Consider the following 22,035-nt stretch of genomic DNA (forward strand, 5'->3'; position numbering starts at 1 on the left):
TAGAGTGTCGTATGCCGTTGGAAAACCCTTTGATTTGGCTATCATTTAGAATAAATAGTTTGAGATTTGGACTAGATTTGACTGAGATACGTGAGCTGGATTGAACCCTACCATGTCTGCTTAAAAAACTGGGAGTTGGTTATTTATGAATTTTTCAACTCATTTGTTACCGATTTGCTTGGATCCCCTGGAGATATTCTAGGGTGATGTGTACAAATGTGTTGGTAAGTCATGACCTATCTATTCAATTGTATGATGACGTGTCTGTCTGGAATGGGCCTATTTCTTGGTTTTGACAGTTCAATAAAGTAGGAGGTATGCCTATGGGCTTTTCTTCCCTATTGATGAGCCTCGCCTTCCTACTGATGGCCAAGCTAGGCTTTTAACCGGCTGAGCGATGTGCTTAGTTTGTGGGCTTTGCCTCCCTACTGGTGAACTCGGTCCAATAATTTTAGGAGGCATCATGTATATTTGAGTCCAACTGATTAAATTGAAATTAAAATGTGAAGGACCAAAATAATTTAAGGTAAAACACTTTGCAAGGAAAATTCAAAAAAGTTATATAATTTGGTCGAAAATTAATGTTGGAAAATCATTGGAGGATTAATTAGATTAATTTAAAAAATAGGGGTGATTTTGATATTAGTTTGAAAAGTGAGGGATGAAAATTAATTTTAACTCCTAAAACCTGTTCATATATATGCACTATATATGGTGGTATGCACTACCTGAGCGCATAATTTTTAGTAATGCTTTTATTTTATTGAAGCTCATAATTGTTCTTTCATATTATAATTTGCTCAGTGTCCTACAACCACACACGCAAAAATTGTCTGGTAACTTTTTTTAATGCATTATTATCAATACATATTTTACTCTATTTAAATTAAAAGCTGACACTTTATATGATATATGTTATTGATGATGCCCCCTAAAATTATTGGGCCAAGTCCACAAATTAGGCCTACTAGCCCAGTTGGCTCATCAGCTGGACAGACAAAACCCACCAGTAGGACGGATAAAGCCATCAGTAGGGAAGAAAGACCCACAGGCTTACCTACTACTTTACTGAACTGGCAGGCCCAAGATAAAAACCCCATTCCAACTAGACACGTCATCATACAGCTGAGAGGACATGTCATATAGCTTGCCATGACTTTTGTACATGTCACACTAAAATATCTCCAAGTGGTTCCAAGTAAATTGGTGGCAAATGAGTTAGAAAATTTGCAAATAACCAACTCCCTGATTTTTAGGTAGACTTGACAGGGTTCAGTCCATCTCACATATCTCAGTTAATATTTATTCAAATCACCAACAGTTTGTTGCGGATAACAGCCAACTCAAAGAGCTTTCTAATGGGTACGAAACTCATTAATTGATCACGTATCCAACTCTATACAAGCCTATAAATAGGAGTCTTGTGCAGGTTTATGGTAACATCACACTTATTTTCAAACTATCAATTTCTTGCACTACTCTCTCTTGGTTCTTAGGCTATTTTGAACTTATAATATGCACTCAAGATGAATATATACACCTTATCACCATTTTATACCATTATTCACACTTTATTTCAAGTTTTCCCTATTATTTCTTCATAAACTATTACTAATTTAAGTATTGGAGTGTTATCCTCTGTTTTGCAGGGCTACTCATTCGATAATTTTAGAATTTTCTTGAAAATCCTTCTACCTTTATAGTGTAGCCAAATTTCTGGTACCATCAATTATATTGAGAACGATGATTATATATACATGCAAAAAATAATACTATTATGTTATTTCAATTCAATTAATAATAAGCTTAAAATAAAATAGGAGTAAATTTAATTTTTTAGCCCATGTAATTGCATAAAATTAATTTCTAAAAGAATTTTATTGAGTAGTTAATTTATCATGAACTGAGAATTTGAAAGGTATTTTGGTATTATAATAATTTAGTATAGTAGTATTGGCTAAAGAGAGTGGATAAAATTGAATTAACTTTAAGAGTATTTTAGCGAAACATAATTTTTTGTTGAAGTGGTATCAAAAGACCTTTTTTTGTTTTTTTTTAATAATATAGATATAGATACAAATTACAATACATATATGTATAGAAGGAAAAAAAGAAAAAGAAAAAGAAAAAGCGCAGTGTTCTACAATTCATCGCTTCCCCGAACTATTTCCCTTTGTATTCCACCTTTCTTTGTTTTGCTGCAAATTTCACATCTCCTTCTTTAGAACATATAGATTAAAATAAATTCTCTTCAACACTGTTGAATTTGCAAAGCCCACTTCTCAATGTTTCGCAGGTAACATATTGATACGACATTGTATTAGCGGAGTGGGGAATTTAATTTCTTTTTTTTTTTGTTGGGGTGTAATTTTATTGCATCAAGGTTTATTGTAATCGTTTATTTATCTATTTTTGTAAAATTTTCCGGGGAATAATTTTTTGCAGGTCCATTTTGCAGCTCGCATCTCGTAGTTCAGTTAGTAGGGTTCCATTGCGGACTACTACTCAGGCACGTTTTCGTGTTTTGTCATGTATTGTTGTTGTGATGTATTAATGTTGTAAGTAGATTAGTTTTTCTTTTGTGTGTGCGTGTGTTTTATTGATGCATCATTTTGCATTTTTATGAATTTGTCAATCTCAATGTGCATCGGATGGTTGACTAGGATTATAGAACTGGTGATCTTTTTATTTTTGTTTGGGAAAGAAGGAAAATTGTAGATGCAGGTTGTAGTGCTGGAATTAATTGTGTTAATATGGCATGCCACTTTTTTGCTTATATGGTTCCCAATTGCTTCCTGACGGAGGAGATATATGTTTAGATAGGCAACCGTATGTTGTTGTGATTAATTTCCAAAAGAATATATCTTTTGATTAGTTTAGAGATGTACATAGTAATTGGCGGAAGAATTGGTGGAATGTGCAGATACCTTCTTATCTTTCTTTTAGAAGGGCGTTCTGTGTTTCTCCGAAGAATGAGCCAATCAAACCTGATTCAGGCGGCGGTGCCCCTGAACCAGAGAGTCGTTTGCCAAAAGTTCTTGCTGGAGGGCTCGCACTGGGTTCCGTTTTCCTGGCTGCTTACTATTATGGGGCTCTTGATAGGTATGTAGGCAAAGAGCAGCAGAGCATGAGCAAATACACTAATGCTTGGACTGGTGATAAGAACACAGAGACGCCACCAGAACAACAAAATGCATATCTTCAAGCTAGAGAATTAAGTGAAGCTGCTGCTGGTAACAGTCCACAGGGGTCAGATGTATCAATCTCAGATGCGGACCATGCCAGGCAAGATGTTCAAACACATGCACAGCTAAATGTGCCAGAAGAATCAATCAAAACTGGAGAAGATAAAGGTCATCAAGCAAAAGATATGGCGGTTCTGGCACCAGAAAATGTTGATCATGTTGAAGGGCGAGATCTGCCTACTGCTCCTCAAAGCAGCATGCCATCAGATGATGTAACTAGTAAACCAGCTGAGCAAAGTTTTGACCTGAAGAGCCCACAGGTAAAACCTGATGATGAGCAGAACAAGGCTACTGAAAGCACACCAATTTTTACTGCAGCAGATAAAACTCCTGCAGAAATTGATACCAAGCCTGTAAGCCCTGTACCAACGGAGCAAACCACTACTCAAGACATGCAAGAGGTAAAACATGGTTTCTATAGCTAGGTTAAATTTCACTTACTCTATTTGCAGTCCGTTGTTATCTGGGCAATCATTAACAGTTTCTTGTGAAGCAACTTTTGCTAGGCTGTTAAGGATGATAGCATACAGAAATCTAGTTCCCTTCTTGATGATTACTATTTAAGAGACAAGTCTGAAGAATCTGTGACATCTTCTTCCAGTAAACTTAAGGTTGGTGTTCCATGAACAAATTTTTTGACAAGAACTTATATTTTTATTAGGTAATATTCCATTCTTTTAATAGAAGCGTGATCTCTTATATGCCTTATCATTTATTTCTGGAACTGAAGGATATAAGCTCCTCGATGGAGGATGTGTATGATGGTTTCATAACCAAGGATGGGAAATTGGTCCTTGATTTCTTGCAAGCCATACATGCTGCTGAGGAAAGGCAAGCGGAGTTGGATGCTCATTTCTTTGCTGAAGAGAAGAAGGCAATGAAGGTTAGGGGAAAACTTGCTATTTTCTGTTTCTTATAATAACCAAAAAGTCAATGTGGCTCCATGGTTGATTGAATTTTCACTTTTCCATTAAATAACTATCAATGGGAGAACATTTTTTTCAAGAGACCATGGTCTGGAGCTGTATCATGTTATAGTAGTTTCACCTAACATTGTTATCAACTTTCAGGAGAAGTATGAAAAGGAACTTAAGGATGCAAGGGTGAGGGAACTCATGTATGCTGAGAGAGAAGCCATTCTTGATAAGGTTTATGCAATTTCTTTCTTTTGCTTATGGTTCCTTTGAATATTACTTAATGCACCTGATATTAGCACATCATTGGGTTGTTTATCACCATCAATCTGTTACCACCTCTGCCTCAGACCTCAATTATGTAACATAAGCGCTGAATATTTGTTTCATGCACATCTGTTTTGCTTGATTTCTTATGAACAAAAAGCATTCGTCCAACATCAATGGAATTCATTCACATAATCTATTTAGACTACAGTTCTTTTTTTGGAAATGGATACGTGGACCACCCAAAAGAAGATGGGGGCTTCCAGTTTTGTATGGAGGGAGAAATATTTATTTGGTCACTGAACTTACTGTTGCTTTAAATATTTTCAGGAATTAAACAAAGAAAGAGTTAAAGCAGCTGCAGCTCTCAAATCACTTCAAGAAAAATTAGAAGAGAAACTGAAAACAGAACTTGAACAAAAGGTAGCAATATGATTTTAACACTGTTATTTTCTGAATGCTAGTCATTTAGAAGTATTGACTCCTGTGCAAACTCTGGAATGTCTATATGCAGGAAATGGAAGTGGAACAAAAACTGAAGCAAATGCAGGACATGTCTAAAGCTGAATTGGCTGCAGCAATTGCTCGTGAGAAGGCCTCCCAGATTGAGAAAATGGCTGAAGCAAATCTTCATGTATGACACATGCTAGTGACTTCATTATAGGGTTTCCACTAACCATAGGTCATTTTTTTAATTATTAGCAAAATCATCTCATTTCCATTAAAGTAGAGAATGGATCTTGGTCCTGTAACAACTTATGTGATGAGAAAAGTTTTCAAGACAACAAAAAAGAATCTAGAAATTTATTGCCAATGCAGTTCCATTAGAATACTTTTGCCAGACAAAGCTTAAACAGAACTACAATGAAGTGATAATTTGAAGGACTTGAAGATGGCTTAACTTGTGAGTTCTGAGATGGTGATGGTCTCTAATATTAAGGCAATGTTCTGATACTAGGTTTCTTAAGCATAAGATGGAGAAAAGATTAGTGATTCCTGCATTGCTTGTTCTCTGTTCTCAATTAGAAAGAAAAACTTAGATGAGCTTGTAGTTAAAAGCCACGGACAACAATGGGCAGTAGTTAAAGTCGTTGATTTGTTTATCTAAATTGTATCCTGTTTGATTAACTTCATTCTCTCTCTTAAAAACCTGCCACGGTTGCTGCATTAAAATCTTGTGAGCTGAATACTGGACCTGAGTTCATATTGCAAATTGAACATGCATTTTGAATAATATCAGTTAGCATCAATAAACATAGTAGTCATTTTGCATAAGCTCAAAAACATACTTTGGTTTTGTTTATGAAATCATGAATTTAGCATTTTGTATATTTCTTGGTAGAGAAAATATATCTGCTGACATAACGTTACGCGACATGGTCAATTATTCAGTAGTTGACTAAACGGTTCTCTTAATATATTTGAAGAGTAGGATGTTCTCATCTGTCTATTTTCCAATTTTATCAATAGAGGACCTTTGCAGATTGTTTTGTAGGGACATGTTGCTGTTGATAGAAGCTTGGGGTTCTTATGGGAGGAAGTGAGTGAGGGAGCAAATATTCTCATTAGCTTATGCAGGGAACTTCATCATAACCATGATGTACTTCATTTTATCACTTTAGCATCCCATTTCCTTTTAGACTGATATTTGTAAGTACAAAATGGCAGGACCTCTGTTAATCATTTACTTTTGGGAGGGTTTCTTGCCTTTTGATTTGTTTCTCTTCTTTCCTAATTTTTACTTGCTCATAATAATGCAAATAAAAAGCAAAAATTATGATATAATTCAGATTTGCTCTTAGTTGTCAAAAACATTAAGTTGCTAGAGGAAAAGTGACTTTGATTTTGGTTTATCTACTCTTCAGTTGGTCTCAATTTTGTGTTTATGCCTATTTTCATTTCTTTGCAGATAAATGCCTTGTGCATGGCATTTTATGCACGCTCTGAAGAAGTTCGGCAGACTCATTCTGTTCACAAGCTGGCCCTGGTAGCCTCTTGACTTGCACCGTAACTGCTATTATTACCTCCTAGATATGACCTGAGATTTGGCTACTTTATGTGTTCAGTTTTACTTCAATACATAATATATTGATTGTTATTTTCATATCTGAAAATGCATCTAGCTTACACTTTGCCTAGCTGTTTGTTAATCAAGATTAATAGCTAACGAGATTGGACTACTTCTTTTGTTTTGCAGTAGTTCCGTGCTTTGTAACTACATTTGGATATGTCTCCTGGATGTTTCCTTTACTTGCAATTGCAAACCTTATATGATTCTTTTGTCTTAAGGGCGAACTTGATGGTATTTAGATCCCACATTGAAACTTGGTTGCCAGTTGCTGTTAAAAATCTTTACTGGAGGAATAGAAAAGCCATTTCTTGTTTTCTTGGTTTGCGTAAATTTTCAATACTGAGAACATTGTTGACAAAACTATTAGATTAATGTAATATCATATGTGCTGCCTCTATGACTAAAGCCTTAACCTTCCAACAATCTCTTCGGATGAGCTTTCCTAAGAGAGTGTTGGAAGAACTAAAGCTAGACTCCTATTCCTGTCAGTGTAGATCGGTGCTAGCCAACTAACGTAAATTACTTAAGCTGCTGAAAAAGTATGAACTCATTCAGGCCTAGCAACTGATTTAAAATTCTTAAGCTGCTGACGAATATCAACTTATTTAGGTCTTATAACCAGGCAATGTTGTAGACTATTCTTCTCCTATATCTGATGTCCCCTTGATGTTCAACCTAGCACCCATGGTCACTTAAGAGGTCTTGACAATCCAGGAGGGTCACGAAACAAGATTGTCTGTAATACGATCGATAAGATCTGTTTTGGACACCTGCACAAGCCATTCACTCGCTTGCGTAAAACTGATCTGTGGTAATAGTTGGTGTAACATTTATTTATCTGCCATATTTAATACAAGGAGTGAAACATTGAAGGGAAAGTGTAAGGAGATTGATTCTTCTTCTTTTTTTTTTTTTTTTGTCCTTTTTGTGGTTTAAATGTTATAATTTGGTCTTGTTTAATCATTTGTAGCATATTAAACGTGGATCTTAGAGGTATATTAGCCCTCCAGTTTGATTACACACATTTTCTGATCCCACCCATTCAAGATGATTCTTATCGCATTCAATATGTTAAAGTGGAAGAGACATTTTGGCATTATTTTCATAGAGAATGCGTCAGCCATTATGTGGAGAGATCAGATCTATAAGTGGAGAAATTCGTATTAATTTGTTGACAGTGGGTATAACATCTTCTGATATATGGTAAAATTGCAACCATAGAGGATAAGACCTAAAAATATCAATAGGAAATAGAGCATCAAATGTGGTTGTAATGCCTTCTATGAAGGGAGTCTTGATGAGGCCAGGATAAAAGCATCAATTACTGGGAACAGATATAGGGATGACGTAGAAGAAAGTGCATGCACGTATGTGATGTGCATGACATGTCAGGCTAAAACAATCCAACAACTCAGGTATTGAATTAAATTTTGTAATGCTTCTCTTTTCAGCATGCCGTCACTAGCAGAACTGGCCTGTGGTGTAGCGTGAATTCGCGTTAGGCATTCAAAGGCAATGAAGTTTAGTTTATCAGACTGCATCAGGGAGTGGTGCAGAAATGACGTGATTTTACATTCATAGCTGGATTTTCTGGGGCTATTCTGAAGTTTCCTACTTTTGCCTTAGGAATATACTGAGTTTTCTCTGTAATTTCATATGCATTAGTTCTGAAAATGACAAGCTAACTATCACCACCAATTTTTGGGTGCTTTGATAGTCTCCACTTAACTTGTGTTTTTTTATAAGTATATTAAGACTCCGGTTAACAGTAAGAATATGATTTGTTGAAAACTTGAAATGAGGGCGAAAACGGGAGGAATACTATTGCAAAATTCTTTTTCTGACTTTGTTTTATTGCTATGTGGTTTTGTCTAGAAAATTTTACTCGTACAAACTACGAACGCCCAAATAAAACATGTCGTGCACTGCAAATACTTGTTTACTCGTTGGAGACCTTGACATAGTTTGATAGTTTGTTTAATAGCTACAGCCTACAGCCATGCATGATTCATCTTCTTTGAAGTAGTCTGTTTGACTGAGAGTCATCGTCTAAAACGTTCACATGTTGCAGGGAGCACTGGCATTGGAAGATGCACTAGGGAAAGGACTGCCAATTAAGAAGGAAATAGAGGCCCTCCACACTCATGTTGAAGGCATTGACGATGACTCACTAATCGCGCTGGTTCTATCTTCGCTCCCTGACGACACCCAAAAATATGGGACAGACACTCTGTCCCAATTGAACCACAAGGCAAGTTACATGGTTCTCTATCTTTACCACTTTTCTTTCTATTAGAGTTTGGATGAGGGAGTTTGGTTTTCAAATTGATTTTTGACAAGCCAATCAGACCATGTTGCCATTTTTCTTGTCAAAGATATTTGGTATTTGAGCATTTGATACGAAGTTTTGCTATTGTACTTGCACCGCATCTTTTGGTTGTAAATTTTATTTTATCAGCTTAATGAAATCATTATAGAACATCATTTTCTGTAGATGGTAACTTAATTTTTCAATCTAAGGTTATGTAAAAAGTCAAACCAGTTACCAGTTGATTTAGGGAAGGCAACAAATCAGATAGATAACGTGTTAAACCTGATAAGTTCTAATTAAAGTGTCATCAGAGTTAAAGGCAATTAAGACGACTTCACTATGGTTAAAATTTTATGAGCATGACAAGCTGCAGGCTGTGGGTTTCTTGCGAAGGTGGGACTTAAGATTTTTGCTAGGTATTGTAGGATAGTAGCCTTGACAGTAAATATTTTCTAGTTTTAATTTATCCAATCTAAAGGTAGCTTTTTGTAAGAATTTAGAGCCCTAGTTTTGCTTCAGTTGCCTGTGAAAAGGAGGGGGATCGGCTGGATATCTGAAATTCAGTCTTTCTGGATTATGAGTTCGACGGTAATGGAAAAGGTTTATTTTCTTATGTGTCCTTATCTTGATGCATTGCTACGTCTATTTGTACTTAAAAAAGATGTGACTGCAAAAAAGTTTTGAAGGAGCAAGAATTATGTAATAGTTCTGAAGTCAAGCGAAAAGTTGTATGGTCCATGACTACAAACTGCATCATTTTCTCCTACCCTTAGCTTGAATGGCCATGATGGTGGTGTGACTCTAAGACTCAGTGAAGTGGAATTTGGAATCGCTGAATCAAAGACTTGTGGAAGAGGGAATAGTAGTAGAAAAAACATAAAGAGTTATAGGATAAACTTATCTTCAAACAGCATTAGCTTGCAAATTAGAGCATAAGATGTTTAAATTCCAAATCTCTTCTGAGGTGGAAAAATGATAAGAAGAAACTATTTAGAAATAAGGCAAAATTAACAGGTAAGAAGGATATTAGTGTCTTAAAAGTCGTACCTGGTTTCTTTGTTCGCATGTGTGAGTTTACCACTTTTTCTTATTAAAAGAAAAGGATCCATGCTATAACTATCCGTAGCTGTTCAACTGAAATAATCTCCCATGTTTACAGTTTGATGTCTTGAAGGGGATGCTGAGGCACTTCAGCCTAATCCCACCAGGCGGTGGTGGGATATTGACACATTCATTGGCTCATGTTGCTTCCTGGCTGAAGGTATATCTGCTTCCCTGGGCCTCTGCACTCTAAATCAGATTCTCAAAGATAACTTAGTGATTCTGAAAATCTTCGTTCTAATTTTGATTTTCTTTCGCCTCCGAGCTCAGGTTAAGGAGGTAGATCATTCAGGTGATGGAATTGAATCTATTATAAATAGAGTCGAGAGTCTGTTAGCTCAAGGGAAGCTATGTGAAGCTGCAGATACGCTTGAGAATGGAGTTAAAGGCAGCCAGGCAGCAGAAGTCGTCAATGACTGGGTTAAGCGAGCTAGGAACCGAGCTATCACAGAGCAAGCTTTGACCATTTTGCAATCTTATGCCACTTCTATCAGCCTAACATGAATGTCAATCAGGACTAATTTGTTGCATTACCATCGATCGCTCTAAGTCACAAGTTTCTTTGGGACACTTTTGGGCTTCTGGCTTAAAGAATCTTAACAGGGTTTCAGATGCAATTCAAGCAGTTTTTGTCTCCCTGTTGCTATACTGCTGTATGTAATCATGAAAATAAATGATTTTTGCCAAGAACCATTTGTTTGCAGCAGTCATGATGGCTGGTTTTAGGAAAAACAAACTGAAGAGACGCTGTAGACAAGTGAACTCCAGTGCATTCAGTCAGACACCGAAGACTGCAGTTTGTCTTGAGAGGTTGGTTCTGATGTAGAAGATTTTCTTAATCCCATCAGGGACACATTCAATTGTTCTAATTAAGGAATCATTACAATGCCAAAAGAAAAGGAATGGAATAAGATGTTGGTCTGCTGTTGCTTATGTTGTTATATTGCGTTTTAGTTGGCACAAAAGCGACATAATTATAAATCTTAATTGTGTTTGTTTAGTGACAGTTCAACCTGCGAGGGCACTACAAAGGTAAGTTTCTTAGGTGGTACTCTGTTGCTGAGTCTCCATCATTTCCTTATGTTATAATTTCAAGCCTTCAATCTTTCTGGGGATGTATTTGTAAGGTTTTTGATTGTGATGGACGGTGTGCTAATGTTTGGAGATCAATCCTATAGATTTAAATGTTATTTTTTGAGTTTATATTTAGACCCCATCTGAAAATGTAAAATTATACTTTTTTCAATTTTTAAATTATGTTTATACCTTCTTTAAAAATAATTCATGTACGCCTGATTCCTTTTCATAAGGAATGGATGGAAAATGTTGTCATCAATAACAAAAAAATTACATAAATTTTTACTTTTACTAATTTAATATTCTTATATGTATATATATTTGTACTTATAAGGTGATAAATGTAATATATATATATATATGCATATTGAGGTTAATATTATTATATTTTTTTTCTTATAAGTATAAAATTATTATGCAAGAATCTTAAATAAGGGTAAAAGTTGAAATTTTGTGTAATTTTCTTTGTTGATGTCGTCATTTTTCATCCAAATCTTAATGAAATGAGGTTGGTTTAAACAGCGAATTTTTAGAGGGGTGTAACAGTAGTTTTTGGAGTTTTTTTATGAAAAAAAGTGTAATTTCATATTTTTGGAAGCGGTTTAAATATGATAAGCCATTTTTTCTTTTTTTAATTAGCTTACACTTAAAAAATAAGAGTTACACGTAAACTAATTAGATTTAGCAAATTGAGTTTGAAGATTATCGTGAGATCCCATCCCATATCGATTAGGAGAGAAATTTTGAATTTCATTATATAGCATAGTATTTTTTCTTATCAGTAATCGATTTTTAAAGGATGTATTCAAGCAAACTTATAAAGTGGTATCAAAGTAAGGTTTTATCAATTTACGGATTTAATGTGCGGGTATCTAATGAAGAGCAAATTAAATTTATTATTTCAATTAACATAGTACGTATAAGATCTTTTTCTTCTAAATATATAAACTAAAATGATGTAATTTTTATACAGATAAACCCGCGTTACAAAAAGTCGAGGGTTGTAGGGAGACGAACGTGAGGTTCATCTCATGTTGTTTAGTGATTTCTACCTTCTAAATATATAAACTAAAATGACGTAATTTTTATACAGATAAAACCGCGTTACAAGAAGTCGAGGGTTGTAGGGAGACGAACGTGAGGTTCATCTCATGTTGTTTAGTGATTTCTACCTTCTAAATATATAAACTAAAATGACGTAATTTTTATACAGATAAACCCGCGTTACAAGAAGTCGAGGGCTGTAAGGAGACGAACGTAAGGTTCATCTCATGTTGTTTAGCGATTTCTACGTCTTTTTTATCTATCATGGTATTCTTCTTTTTCTAGTAATATATATTTCATGGATCCACCTACACTTTTATCAGTATACACTGAATTTTTTTTAATCTATAATTGTTAATTAATATTCGAATTAATTGCATTTTTGTTCTAAAATTATATATTAATCGTTATTCGAAATTCATTGAGTAAAAAGGGTATTTAGTTATAAAACTCGTCTCAAACAACAATAACGACTTCTGTATTAATTAGATGTTTTTTTTTATGGTTAGTTTAAATTTAAATCCATCATAATATCTGAAAAAATAAGTCAAAACCAGAAAGTTTCAAAATAACATAAAATTATCTAAATAAATCAATAAATTTATTATCATGATCTGAAATTCATTAAATAAAAATATAACCCTTTCCGTGCCAGCCCTCAACAATAAAAAATAATCCATAAATAATAACCCAAAGTCGCTGTTTGCAATTAAAATTAACAACTTAGGTTAGAGGCATGTTTGTAAATGAGTCTGACGTCTTAACTGCATGTGGGCATTTATTGGTAATCATTCAAAATTACTTATATAATAATAATTGAGCAAAGAAACCAGAACATGCTCTGTTGATATATGTATATAAAATAAAAAACAAAAGGGTTAATTATATTTAAGCCCATTTAAAAATATAAAATTACATTTTTTCCTCAAAATTTTTTTGAAATTATATTTCCACCCTGTTCGAGAATTTTTTCTTTATACCTTACACCCTTCAGTTAGGACTTGGACGAAAAATGCCAACGACTAATAAAAAATACATAAATTTTCAATTTTGCGTCTCTTTTAATATTTTTATATTTATGAATAGATAAATGCAATAAGTACAAAATGAATACATGAATAGTGTTAAAATGAGGGATAAAATTGAAAATTTATATTTGTTTTTACTAACGAAATGAAAGAGGATTAGGTGTAAATAGTAACTTTTTAACGAAAATGTAAGCATAATTTTGAAATTTTTTTGGGACAAAATATAATTTTGTATTTTAAGAGGGGTCAAAATGTAATTAAGTGAAAAGAAAATTAGTTTTGCATCCTTATTAGGTGTATCCTGTTGTACATGTAAGTTGTAACAGCATACATACATACTCCACTCTGCTTGCTTCGCATATGCACCACTCACATCCCTTTATTTTTTGCCAACTAAGACAGAGAGAGAGAGAGAGAGAGAGAGAGAGAGACGGCTTGAGCTTCAAACTCACTCTTAGGCTCTTAGCTGCTAAACAAATTATCTATATGAAAATAAATAAATAAATAAATTGCTATTAGCTTCGATGAAATTTGATATAATTATTAATATTTTTTATTATTTAAAAAATTATAAATATTTTTTTTAAAATTTGATAAAATTATGTCATTCCTGAATGAAGGTCTAAAAGATTAAAATTATCAATTTTATTATTGTTGTATTTTTTTAAAAATTAAAAATTTTAAAAAATTGGATGAAGTGGATGAAAATTTTGAAAAAATTTGTAAAATAATTATCCACTTAGTCTATAAAAGAATTTAAAAAAATTTTTAATAAATAAATAAAATTATAATTCATAGTTTAAAAAGGCATTTTAGTCGGTTCACTACAACAAATGGATGAAAACCTAATGGAGAGTAATGGATTGGACTAATTGTTAGATGACCGTAAAAATCAGTGGAGTATTGGTGATTTTCAAACAATGATGTGGTATTTTATAATTATATCAAATTTTAGGGGAGTTCGCCGTAATTTACTCTAAAAAAATTGCAAATGGGATAAAATGGAAATGGACAAATAACGAGGGTGTCTGGCTCTGGTTATTTAAAACAGGTAAATTACAACGAGCTATCATTTTGCAAAATACAAACATCGTCTCATGAATTATTATCAATACCTTCTAATTTTAACGGCCGTCTAACAACTAACCCATTCTGTTAGTAAATTACATTAAGAAAGATATTCTATATATTAAAATTAAAAAAAGTAGAAAAATAGCATATCTTGATATTGTTTATATATATCACAATCTATACCAATTACTAATATTAAATTCAATTTATTATCATATTTAAGTTGTTCAAAAATATTTGGACAAAATAAGATTGTAGAGTTTACGAGATGTTAATCATCGTAATTTTGTAATTAAATATGAAAAAAAAGCCGCAGAAGATCGTTAAAATTTTAAAAATAAATCGGGAATTTCATGCTTTCTTTTAATGAGTTTTATAAGTCCATGACATTTTATTTTTTAATCTTATAAGCTCATTCTATGAATATCTTATAAGTTTTTAAATATTTTATAAAATATTTTGCAATAGCTTATAAATTCTCCCAAATACCCTCTTGAAGTTTCAGAATTAAAACGTTGTTGGAACTGCAGTAATTTAGATGTACGTCTATTTTCATACCAATTTCGTATTTATTTTTTATTGAAAAAATATATTTTTAGTCCCCCAGGATATGAAGGGTCAACATTTTTAGTCCTTACTTTACGAAAATTTTAAAATGGTCTTTAAATTGAGAAAACTTAACACATTTGATCCTCTATTTTACAGAATTTTCAAAATGATCCTATAATTGAGAAAACTCAAAAAATTTAATCTCCGCTTTGCGGAATTATAGAACTAAATATGTTGAATTTTCTCAATCTTGGGACTATTTTGATAATTTCATAAAATTAAATATGTCGAGTTTTCTCAATATTTAAGACTATTTTAAAAATCGTAAAATAGAGGAGTAAAAGTGTTGAACATGCTATCTTATAGGACTAACAATACAATTTTGTAATTTTTTACTTACGAAAGTCTTATTTAATTTGTTATTTTTTTATATTTTTAATCAATTTTGATATTTGAATGTATGTAATGAATTTTATTTATAAAAACAAGATGCACGAAAAAAAATATTTAGTTCTTTCACTATTATTTGGTAATTTTTTAAGATTAGAAAAATACAAAATTTGCTATAAATGATCTAAAATAACAAAAGAAATTTGAAATAGTTTATATATATACTAATGTAAATATAATATAAGTATATAATTTTTTTTAATTGCATCGATAATATTTTTTAAATTATTTTTTTATTTTTTAAATATTTTATTTTTATTTTAAAGTATACAAGATTATTTATATATAAAAATAAAAATAACGTGTTAAAACGATTAATTAAAAAAAGAAAAAGAAAAGCAAGTCCAAGCCGAAGCCATGAGAGCCAAGCAGCCGCCGTCATAGAAACCTGTCGGTGCCCCCCCACCCGCCCTTGTCTCTCTCTCACACTTCACGCAGCTTCACTCTCTCTCTCTCTCACAGACACACACACATTATTACATACACATTACATTCACTTGCACTCTCTCTCTCTCAAAGCGTTTTATCTTCCTCGCTTGTCAGCTACGATACTCTCAATTTGCGTTTTCACAGAGAGAGAGAGAGAGAGAGAGGCTGTACTCTTTCTCGAGGAAGGAGAGAGAGAAAGCACACTGTGACAGCAGCTCCTTCATGCCATTCTCTTCCCTCTTCTCTCTTTCTCTCTCTACATTACTTACAGACCACCAAAATTTTCAAGCTGAATGAAACAATTCTTGATGTCCTCTCCCTGAATCTAAGAAAAGGTTTCCCCTATCTTGCTAGATCTTACTATTTCTTAAAGCATTCACACTGGTTCTTACAGGCTGTATGCATTTGGATCCTGCTGTTGAGCATATTCATGAGCGTCGGTGCACTAAATTTGAGTGGGCTGCATTCATTTTTTGCGTGAAAGTTGTCAACTTTTCCATCTGGGAACACTTGATCTAGTGATCTCTAGGATGCATTTCGGTGGGATTTTAAAAGGGTTTGATTTTTCTTTTTGATTGGATTTGGAATTTAGTTTTTGAGTTTCCAATTCTAATTAGGATGCTAGAGTTCAGTTGAATTTGGCTTCTTGTTTTAGTCAGATACTCATAATTGAGTGCGACTTACTAGATATTTTCCAATTAAATGTTCATTTGTAAACATGGGCCAGAAGATTTTTGTGGAGCGCTTCAATTGAGTTTAGATTCTTCACATTTTTTGAAGTTTGGATTTGATTTGTTCCTAAAAAGTTTGCTTTTTTATATCTTCAAACTGAAGATTTATATGGGTAGTGTGATTTAGTCAATTGGACTTGCCTTCGTACTGTGGTTGACTTGTCATTTCAACAGGACGCTGCTGTTAGCTTTTGCCTGTGTCGGATCTGAAGAGAAAACCTTTGAATTACAGCAAAGCTGGCGGCAACACTGGGTTGGAGGGTTGCTTCTGCCAATGGCAGTACCATTCCCCCCAATGACTTGGTAAATATAGTGTGACTAGAAGTTCTCCGTCTTATGAGTTCTTGTTTGAATCTGCTGAAACTTTCAGGATCTGAAATTGGAATGAGTTTTGGGACGTTGTGGTTGGATCATATGCACTACTCATAGGGAGTGTTGCACGTGTGGTTCGATTGTTCCTTGCCTGTGATTATTTCTTCTTATATATGTTATGTAGGTGAGAAAAAAATTGGAAAATGAATGATGGGTCATGCTAAAGAAGGATATACATTCGCATTCTTTCATAATATTATTTTCATGAAGTCTCTGAAAATGGAGATCCTTAAATTTCTCATTCTTTATTCTTGAAAGCATATTCTTGAAAAACCAAGATTGTCGTATTGGTTAGTTGCAGAATTTAATATGTGTTCTGTACTTAGAGTCACCTCATATGTCTTTTCTTAGAAATCAGAAGAAAATCCTGTGGGGCATGTGAACTATCTTCAACATTAATAGCTTGTGTGTTTTCCATTACTATTATTGCTTTCTTCTGAGGGGAAGCTTTACATTCTTTGTTAGATTGCATATAGCCCAATTAACATATTGTATTATACCCTAAATTGGATTGGTTATGTTCTTATATTTCGTTTCACTGTGTTTACCTCTCTAAACTTCTCTTTCAAAATTTTATGCTGTTCTTTTCTCCTGTAGGAAAGAAACGGGGAAGCTAGATCTCATGACCCAGAGCCTCCAACACCCCATGCACTCATGAAATTGAGTTCAAGGTCGGTCAAACAGTAGCTTTGTTTTGCATTATGCCCAGAATTTAGTATATAACAAATGATAGTGTAGATGGCATGATAAACTTATCGTCTAGATTTCATGGAATTATGTAAGTTCGATGTGCGTTGAATTGAAAATATTTGCTAAGCATTGATCTTGTCAATGATGCATCTTCGTGAAGGTATATTATCTTGCATATATATAATGGATGTTTAGGTCCAAGATGAACTCATCAGACGTTTATGCAAACTGATGACATCTAGTGATTAAAGTTCATTTGTTTTATTATTTCTTTGGAAAAGACAATCAATAGCCTTTCTCTCATTATATCCTTCTCATCAACAAATACACTTGAACTTTGGAAAATGCTTTTACTCCTTAACTGGGATTCTTCTCGCAAAACCTAACAACAATAAAATACATGGGAGTTCCATAAGTGGATAGAACTAAATGGAAATTACCCAAAACTCTGCTACTTTGTAATTTCTCTGAGGCTTTTCCCTTCGACATTCTAGAAATTGTGTAGCATGTCAAGATCCAACTTCTATTTTCCCTCGGACGAGCATTAATTTTTTAGGTGCCTCCAACTTAAACTGCATAGGTAGGCATCAGATATTATTTTACCTTGGGGACAAATGCTAATTTCAGTTAGATCTAACCTACAAAAAACAGTACATTATGCACTTATTTACTTTTCTGCCTGACATCATTACAAGGTTTATATCAGTTTATTATAGATAATAGTCATAGTGTCTCTTTTATCTCCAGGGATAGGAGTAGCATGGAGGACCCTGATGGGACATTAGCAAGTGTTGCTCAATGCATTGAGCAATTGCGACAGAGTTCCTCATCATCACAAGAAAAAGAGAATTCCTTGAGGCAATTACTTGAGCTAATTAATACGCGAGAAAATGCTTTTGGTGCAGTTGGATCACATTCCCAAGCAGTTCCAGTACTTGTGTCTCTTCTTCGGTCTGGATCCTTTGGGATAAAGATACAGGCTGCTACTGTTTTAGGTTCTCTATGCAAAGAGAATGAATTGCGGGTCAAAGTATTACTTGGAGGTTGCATTCCCCCATTGCTTGGTCTTCTCAAGTCAAACTCAGCAGAAGGCCAAATTGCTGCAGCAAAAACCATTTATGCGGTGTCTCAAGGTGGTGCTAAAGATCATGTTGGCTCAAAAATTTTTTCAACAGAAGGAGTTGTTCCTGTATTGTGGGAACAATTAGAGAAGGGACTTAAGGCTGGAAATGTGGTTGATGACTTACTGACGGGAGCTTTGCGGAATCTCTCTAGCAGCACTGAGGGATTTTGGCCCGCAACAATTCAAGCTGGAGGAGTTGATATACTAGTCAAGTTGCTAATAACAGGCCAATCAAGTACTCAGGCGAATGTATGCTTTCTCTTGGCATGCATGATGATGGAGGATGCCTCTGTTTGTTCTAAGATCTTGGCTGCAGAAGCTACTAAACTACTCCTTAAACTACTTGGACCTGGCAATGAAGCTTCTGTTAGAGCAGAAGCTGCAGGTGCTCTTAAATCTCTTTCCGCACAGTGCAAAGAAGCAAGGCGGGAGATTGCTAATGCCAATGGTATTCCTGTTCTGATAAACGCTACAATAGCTCCTTCAAAAGAGTTCATGCAGGGTGAGTTTGCCCAAGCTTTGCAAGAGAATGCGATGTGTGCTCTTGCAAACATATCTGGTGGCTTGTCATATGTCATCTCTAGTCTTGGTCAAAGCCTTGAATCGTGTACCTCTCCTGCACAAGTAGCTGACACATTAGGAGCATTAGCTTCCGCTCTGATGATATATGACAGTAAAGCAGAATATGCAAGAGCATCCGATCCCACGGAGGTAGAGAATACGTTGGTACAGCAGTTCAAACCTCGAGTACCGTTTCTGGTCCAGGAGCGTACTATAGAAGCCCTTGCCAGTCTGTATGGGAATGGAATACTAGCAAGCAAGCTTGCAGATTCTGATGCAAAAAGACTGCTTGTTGGTTTGATAACGATGGCAACCAATGAAGTTCAGGAAGAGTTAATAAGATCCCTTCTTGTTCTCTGCAACAATCAAGGTACTTTGTGGCAGGCCCTCCAAGGTCGTGAGGGGATTCAGCTTTTGATATCTCTTCTTGGTCTTTCGTCGGAGCAGCAGCAAGAGTGTGCTGTTGCATTACTTTGCCTCCTATCACATGAAAATGATGAAAGTAAGTGGGCAATTACTGCTGCTGGTGGCATTCCTCCACTTGTTCAAATTCTCGAAACTGGGTCAGCAAAAGCTAAAGAAGATTCTGCAACGATCCTTGGAAATCTCTGTAATCATAGTGAGGATATACGTGCCTGTGTTGAAAGTGCTGATGCTGTCCCAGCTTTACTCTGGCTGCTGAAGAATGGGAGCCCCAATGGAAAGGAAATTGCTGCGAAGACATTGAATCATTTGATTCACAAGTCTGATACAGCAACCATCAGCCAACTAACTGCATTATTGGTCAGTGATTTGCCTGAATCCAAAGTTTATGTCTTAGATGCATTAAAAAGTTTGCTCTGTGTGGCCCCTTTAAGTGATATGGTACGTGAAGGTAGTGCAGCAAATGATGCAATTGAGACAATGATAAAAATATTAAGCTCTACTAAGGAAGAGACTCAGGCAAAGTCTGCACTGGCTCTTGCTGGAATTTTTGATCTCAGAAAGGACTTGCGTGAAACTAACATTGCTGTTAAGACTCTTTGGTCAGTCCTGAAGCTACTAAATGTTGGATCTGAAAATATCTTGGTGGAAGCTTCTCGGTGCCTTGCTGCTATCTTTCTCTCAGTTAAAGAGAACCGTGATGTTGCTACTGTTGCCAGAGATGCTTTGCCTTTGTTGGTGGTGCTTGCTAACTCTTCAGTATTGCAGGTGGCAGAGCAAGCAGTTTGTGCTTTAGCCAATCTCCTTTTAGATAGTGAAGCTTCAGGAAAAGCTATCACGGAAGAAATTATTTTACCTGCCACAAGAGTTTTGCGTGAAGGCTCAAATGTTGGAAAGACACATGCCGCAGCAGCAATTGCCCGGCTTCTCCATTCTCGCAAAATTGATTCTGCTTTAACTGATTGTGTAAATCGTACTGGAACTGTACTTGCTATAGTTTCTTTCCTGGAAGCTGCTGATGGATCTGTTGCTACATCAGAGGCACTAGATGCACTGGCTCTCCTCTCGAGTTCTGTTGAAGATATAGGACACGTAAAACCTGCTTGGACGGTTCTTGCTGAATATCCAAGTAGCATTACCCCAATAGTTTCATGTATTGCTGATGCCACACCACTGTTGCAGGATAAGGCTATAGAAATCTTATCACGTCTCTCCCGCGCTCAACCCCTAATTCTTGGAAACACAGTTGCCTGTGCCACTGGATGCATTTCATCTATTGCACAAAGGGTAATCAGCTCCTCAAATATAAGGGTTAAAATTGGAGGAACCGCACTTCTTGTTTGTGCTGCAAAAGTTGATCATCAAAGAGCAGTTGAAGATTTAAATGGATCTAACTTGTGTGCTTCACTCATCCATTCTCTTGTTGGAATGTTGACTTCTGCAGAGTCTTCTCAAGTTGGCGATCAGGGTAACAAGGATGTCATAAGCATCTCCCGGATAACTGAAGAAGAAGCAAGTGAACATGACTTGGAGAGAAGTACATCAGTCATCAGTGGTGCCAATATAGCTATATGGCTTCTTTCTGTCCTTGCTAGTCGTGATGATAAAAGTAAACTCGAGATCATGGAGGCTGGTTCAATTGAAGTTCTTACTGACAAGATTTCTCAGTCCTTTTCACAGTTTACACTGGTACTTGGTTTGCTTGTTTATTTGCTTTAGTTGCAATCTCACATCTGATCCTTGGTGCATAAACCTATGAAAAAAGTTCTGAAATTGCAAGAAGAGTATCCGTACCATTTTTTCTAATCTTTGTATTTGCTCATGATACCAGTCTAGATACTCATTTACGAAATTTGCTGGCTTGTTCTTGATGAATTTTGCTGAAACTTTCTTGCAGGCTGATTATAAAGAAGATAGCAGCATATGGATTTGTGCCTTGTTGTTAGCAATCTTATTACAAGATAGAGATATCATACGTGCACCTGCAACTATGAAAGCAATTCCTGTACTGGCTAGTTTGTTGAGGTCAGAGGAGGGAGCAAACAGATATTTTGCTGCCCAAGCCGTGGCCAGTCTTGTCTGTAATGGTAGCAGAGGAACTCTTCTGTCTGTGGCAAATTCAGGGGCAGCAGCAGGGCTGATTTCCTTGCTTGGCTGTGCTGATGATGACATACATGACCTTCTAGAATTGGCTGAGGAGTTTTCTTTGGTTCAATATCCTGATCAAGTAGCCCTTGAGAGATTATTTAGGGTTGATGACATCAGACTTGGTGCAACTTCGAGGAAAGCTATACCAGCTCTTGTTGATTTGCTTAAACCTATTCCAGATCGCCCTGGTGCGCCTTTTCTTGCTCTGGGACTTTTAATCCAGCTTGCTACAGATTGCCCTTCTAATCAAATCGTTATGGTAGAGTCAGGGGCCCTGGAAGGGTTGACAAAGTATCTTTCTCTTAGCCCCCAGGATGCGTATGAAGAAGCTGCTACGGACTTACTAGGCATTCTGTTTAGTACAGCTGAGATAAGGAGACATGAGTCTGCATTTGGTGCTGTCACTCAACTTGTAGCCGTTTTGCGTTTA

General features: G+C 35.3%; 2 protein-coding genes across 2 annotated transcripts in view; both read left to right on the top strand.

The window, feature by feature from the left end:
* Positions 2,111-10,850, top strand: LOC105171129 (MICOS complex subunit Mic60). The gene is made up of 12 exons (XM_011092154.2): positions 2,111-2,296; positions 2,446-2,509; positions 2,924-3,646; positions 3,752-3,856; positions 3,976-4,128; positions 4,316-4,393; positions 4,757-4,849; positions 4,941-5,060; positions 6,336-6,413; positions 8,569-8,748; positions 9,968-10,069; positions 10,180-10,850. Exons 1-12 carry the CDS (start codon positions 2,286-2,288, stop codon positions 10,411-10,413), a joined length of 1,941 nt encoding a protein of 646 aa, XP_011090456.1. The 5' UTR covers positions 2,111-2,285; the 3' UTR covers positions 10,414-10,850.
* Positions 15,592-22,035, top strand: part of LOC105171130 (protein CELLULOSE SYNTHASE INTERACTIVE 1) — a 7,732-nt gene continuing 1,288 nt past the window's right edge. Inside the window, exons 1-5 of the mRNA XM_020696800.1 lie at positions 15,592-15,892; positions 16,463-16,591; positions 17,258-17,331; positions 18,098-21,146; positions 21,355-22,030. Coding sequence (XP_020552459.1) covers positions 17,315-17,331; positions 18,098-21,146; positions 21,355-22,030 — 3,742 coding nt within the window. The 5' untranslated portion in view covers positions 15,592-15,892; positions 16,463-16,591; positions 17,258-17,314. The remainder of the gene's footprint in view (positions 15,893-16,462; positions 16,592-17,257; positions 17,332-18,097; positions 21,147-21,354; positions 22,031-22,035) is intronic.

The sequence above is a fragment of the Sesamum indicum genome, linkage group LG9 (genome assembly GCF_000512975.1).
Source record: "Sesamum indicum cultivar Zhongzhi No. 13 linkage group LG9, S_indicum_v1.0, whole genome shotgun sequence".
NCBI lineage: Eukaryota > Viridiplantae > Streptophyta > Magnoliopsida > Lamiales > Pedaliaceae > Sesamum > Sesamum indicum.

Coding starts and splice junctions, on each gene's coding strand:
- LOC105171129 (XM_011092154.2), top strand. Junction 2,510..2,923: donor CATTGCGGACTACTACTCAG/GCACGTTTTCGT, acceptor TGGAATGTGCAG/ATACCTTCTTATCTTTCTTT. Junction 6,414..8,568: donor CTGTTCACAAGCTGGCCCTG/GTAGCCTCTTGA, acceptor CACATGTTGCAG/GGAGCACTGGCATTGGAAGA.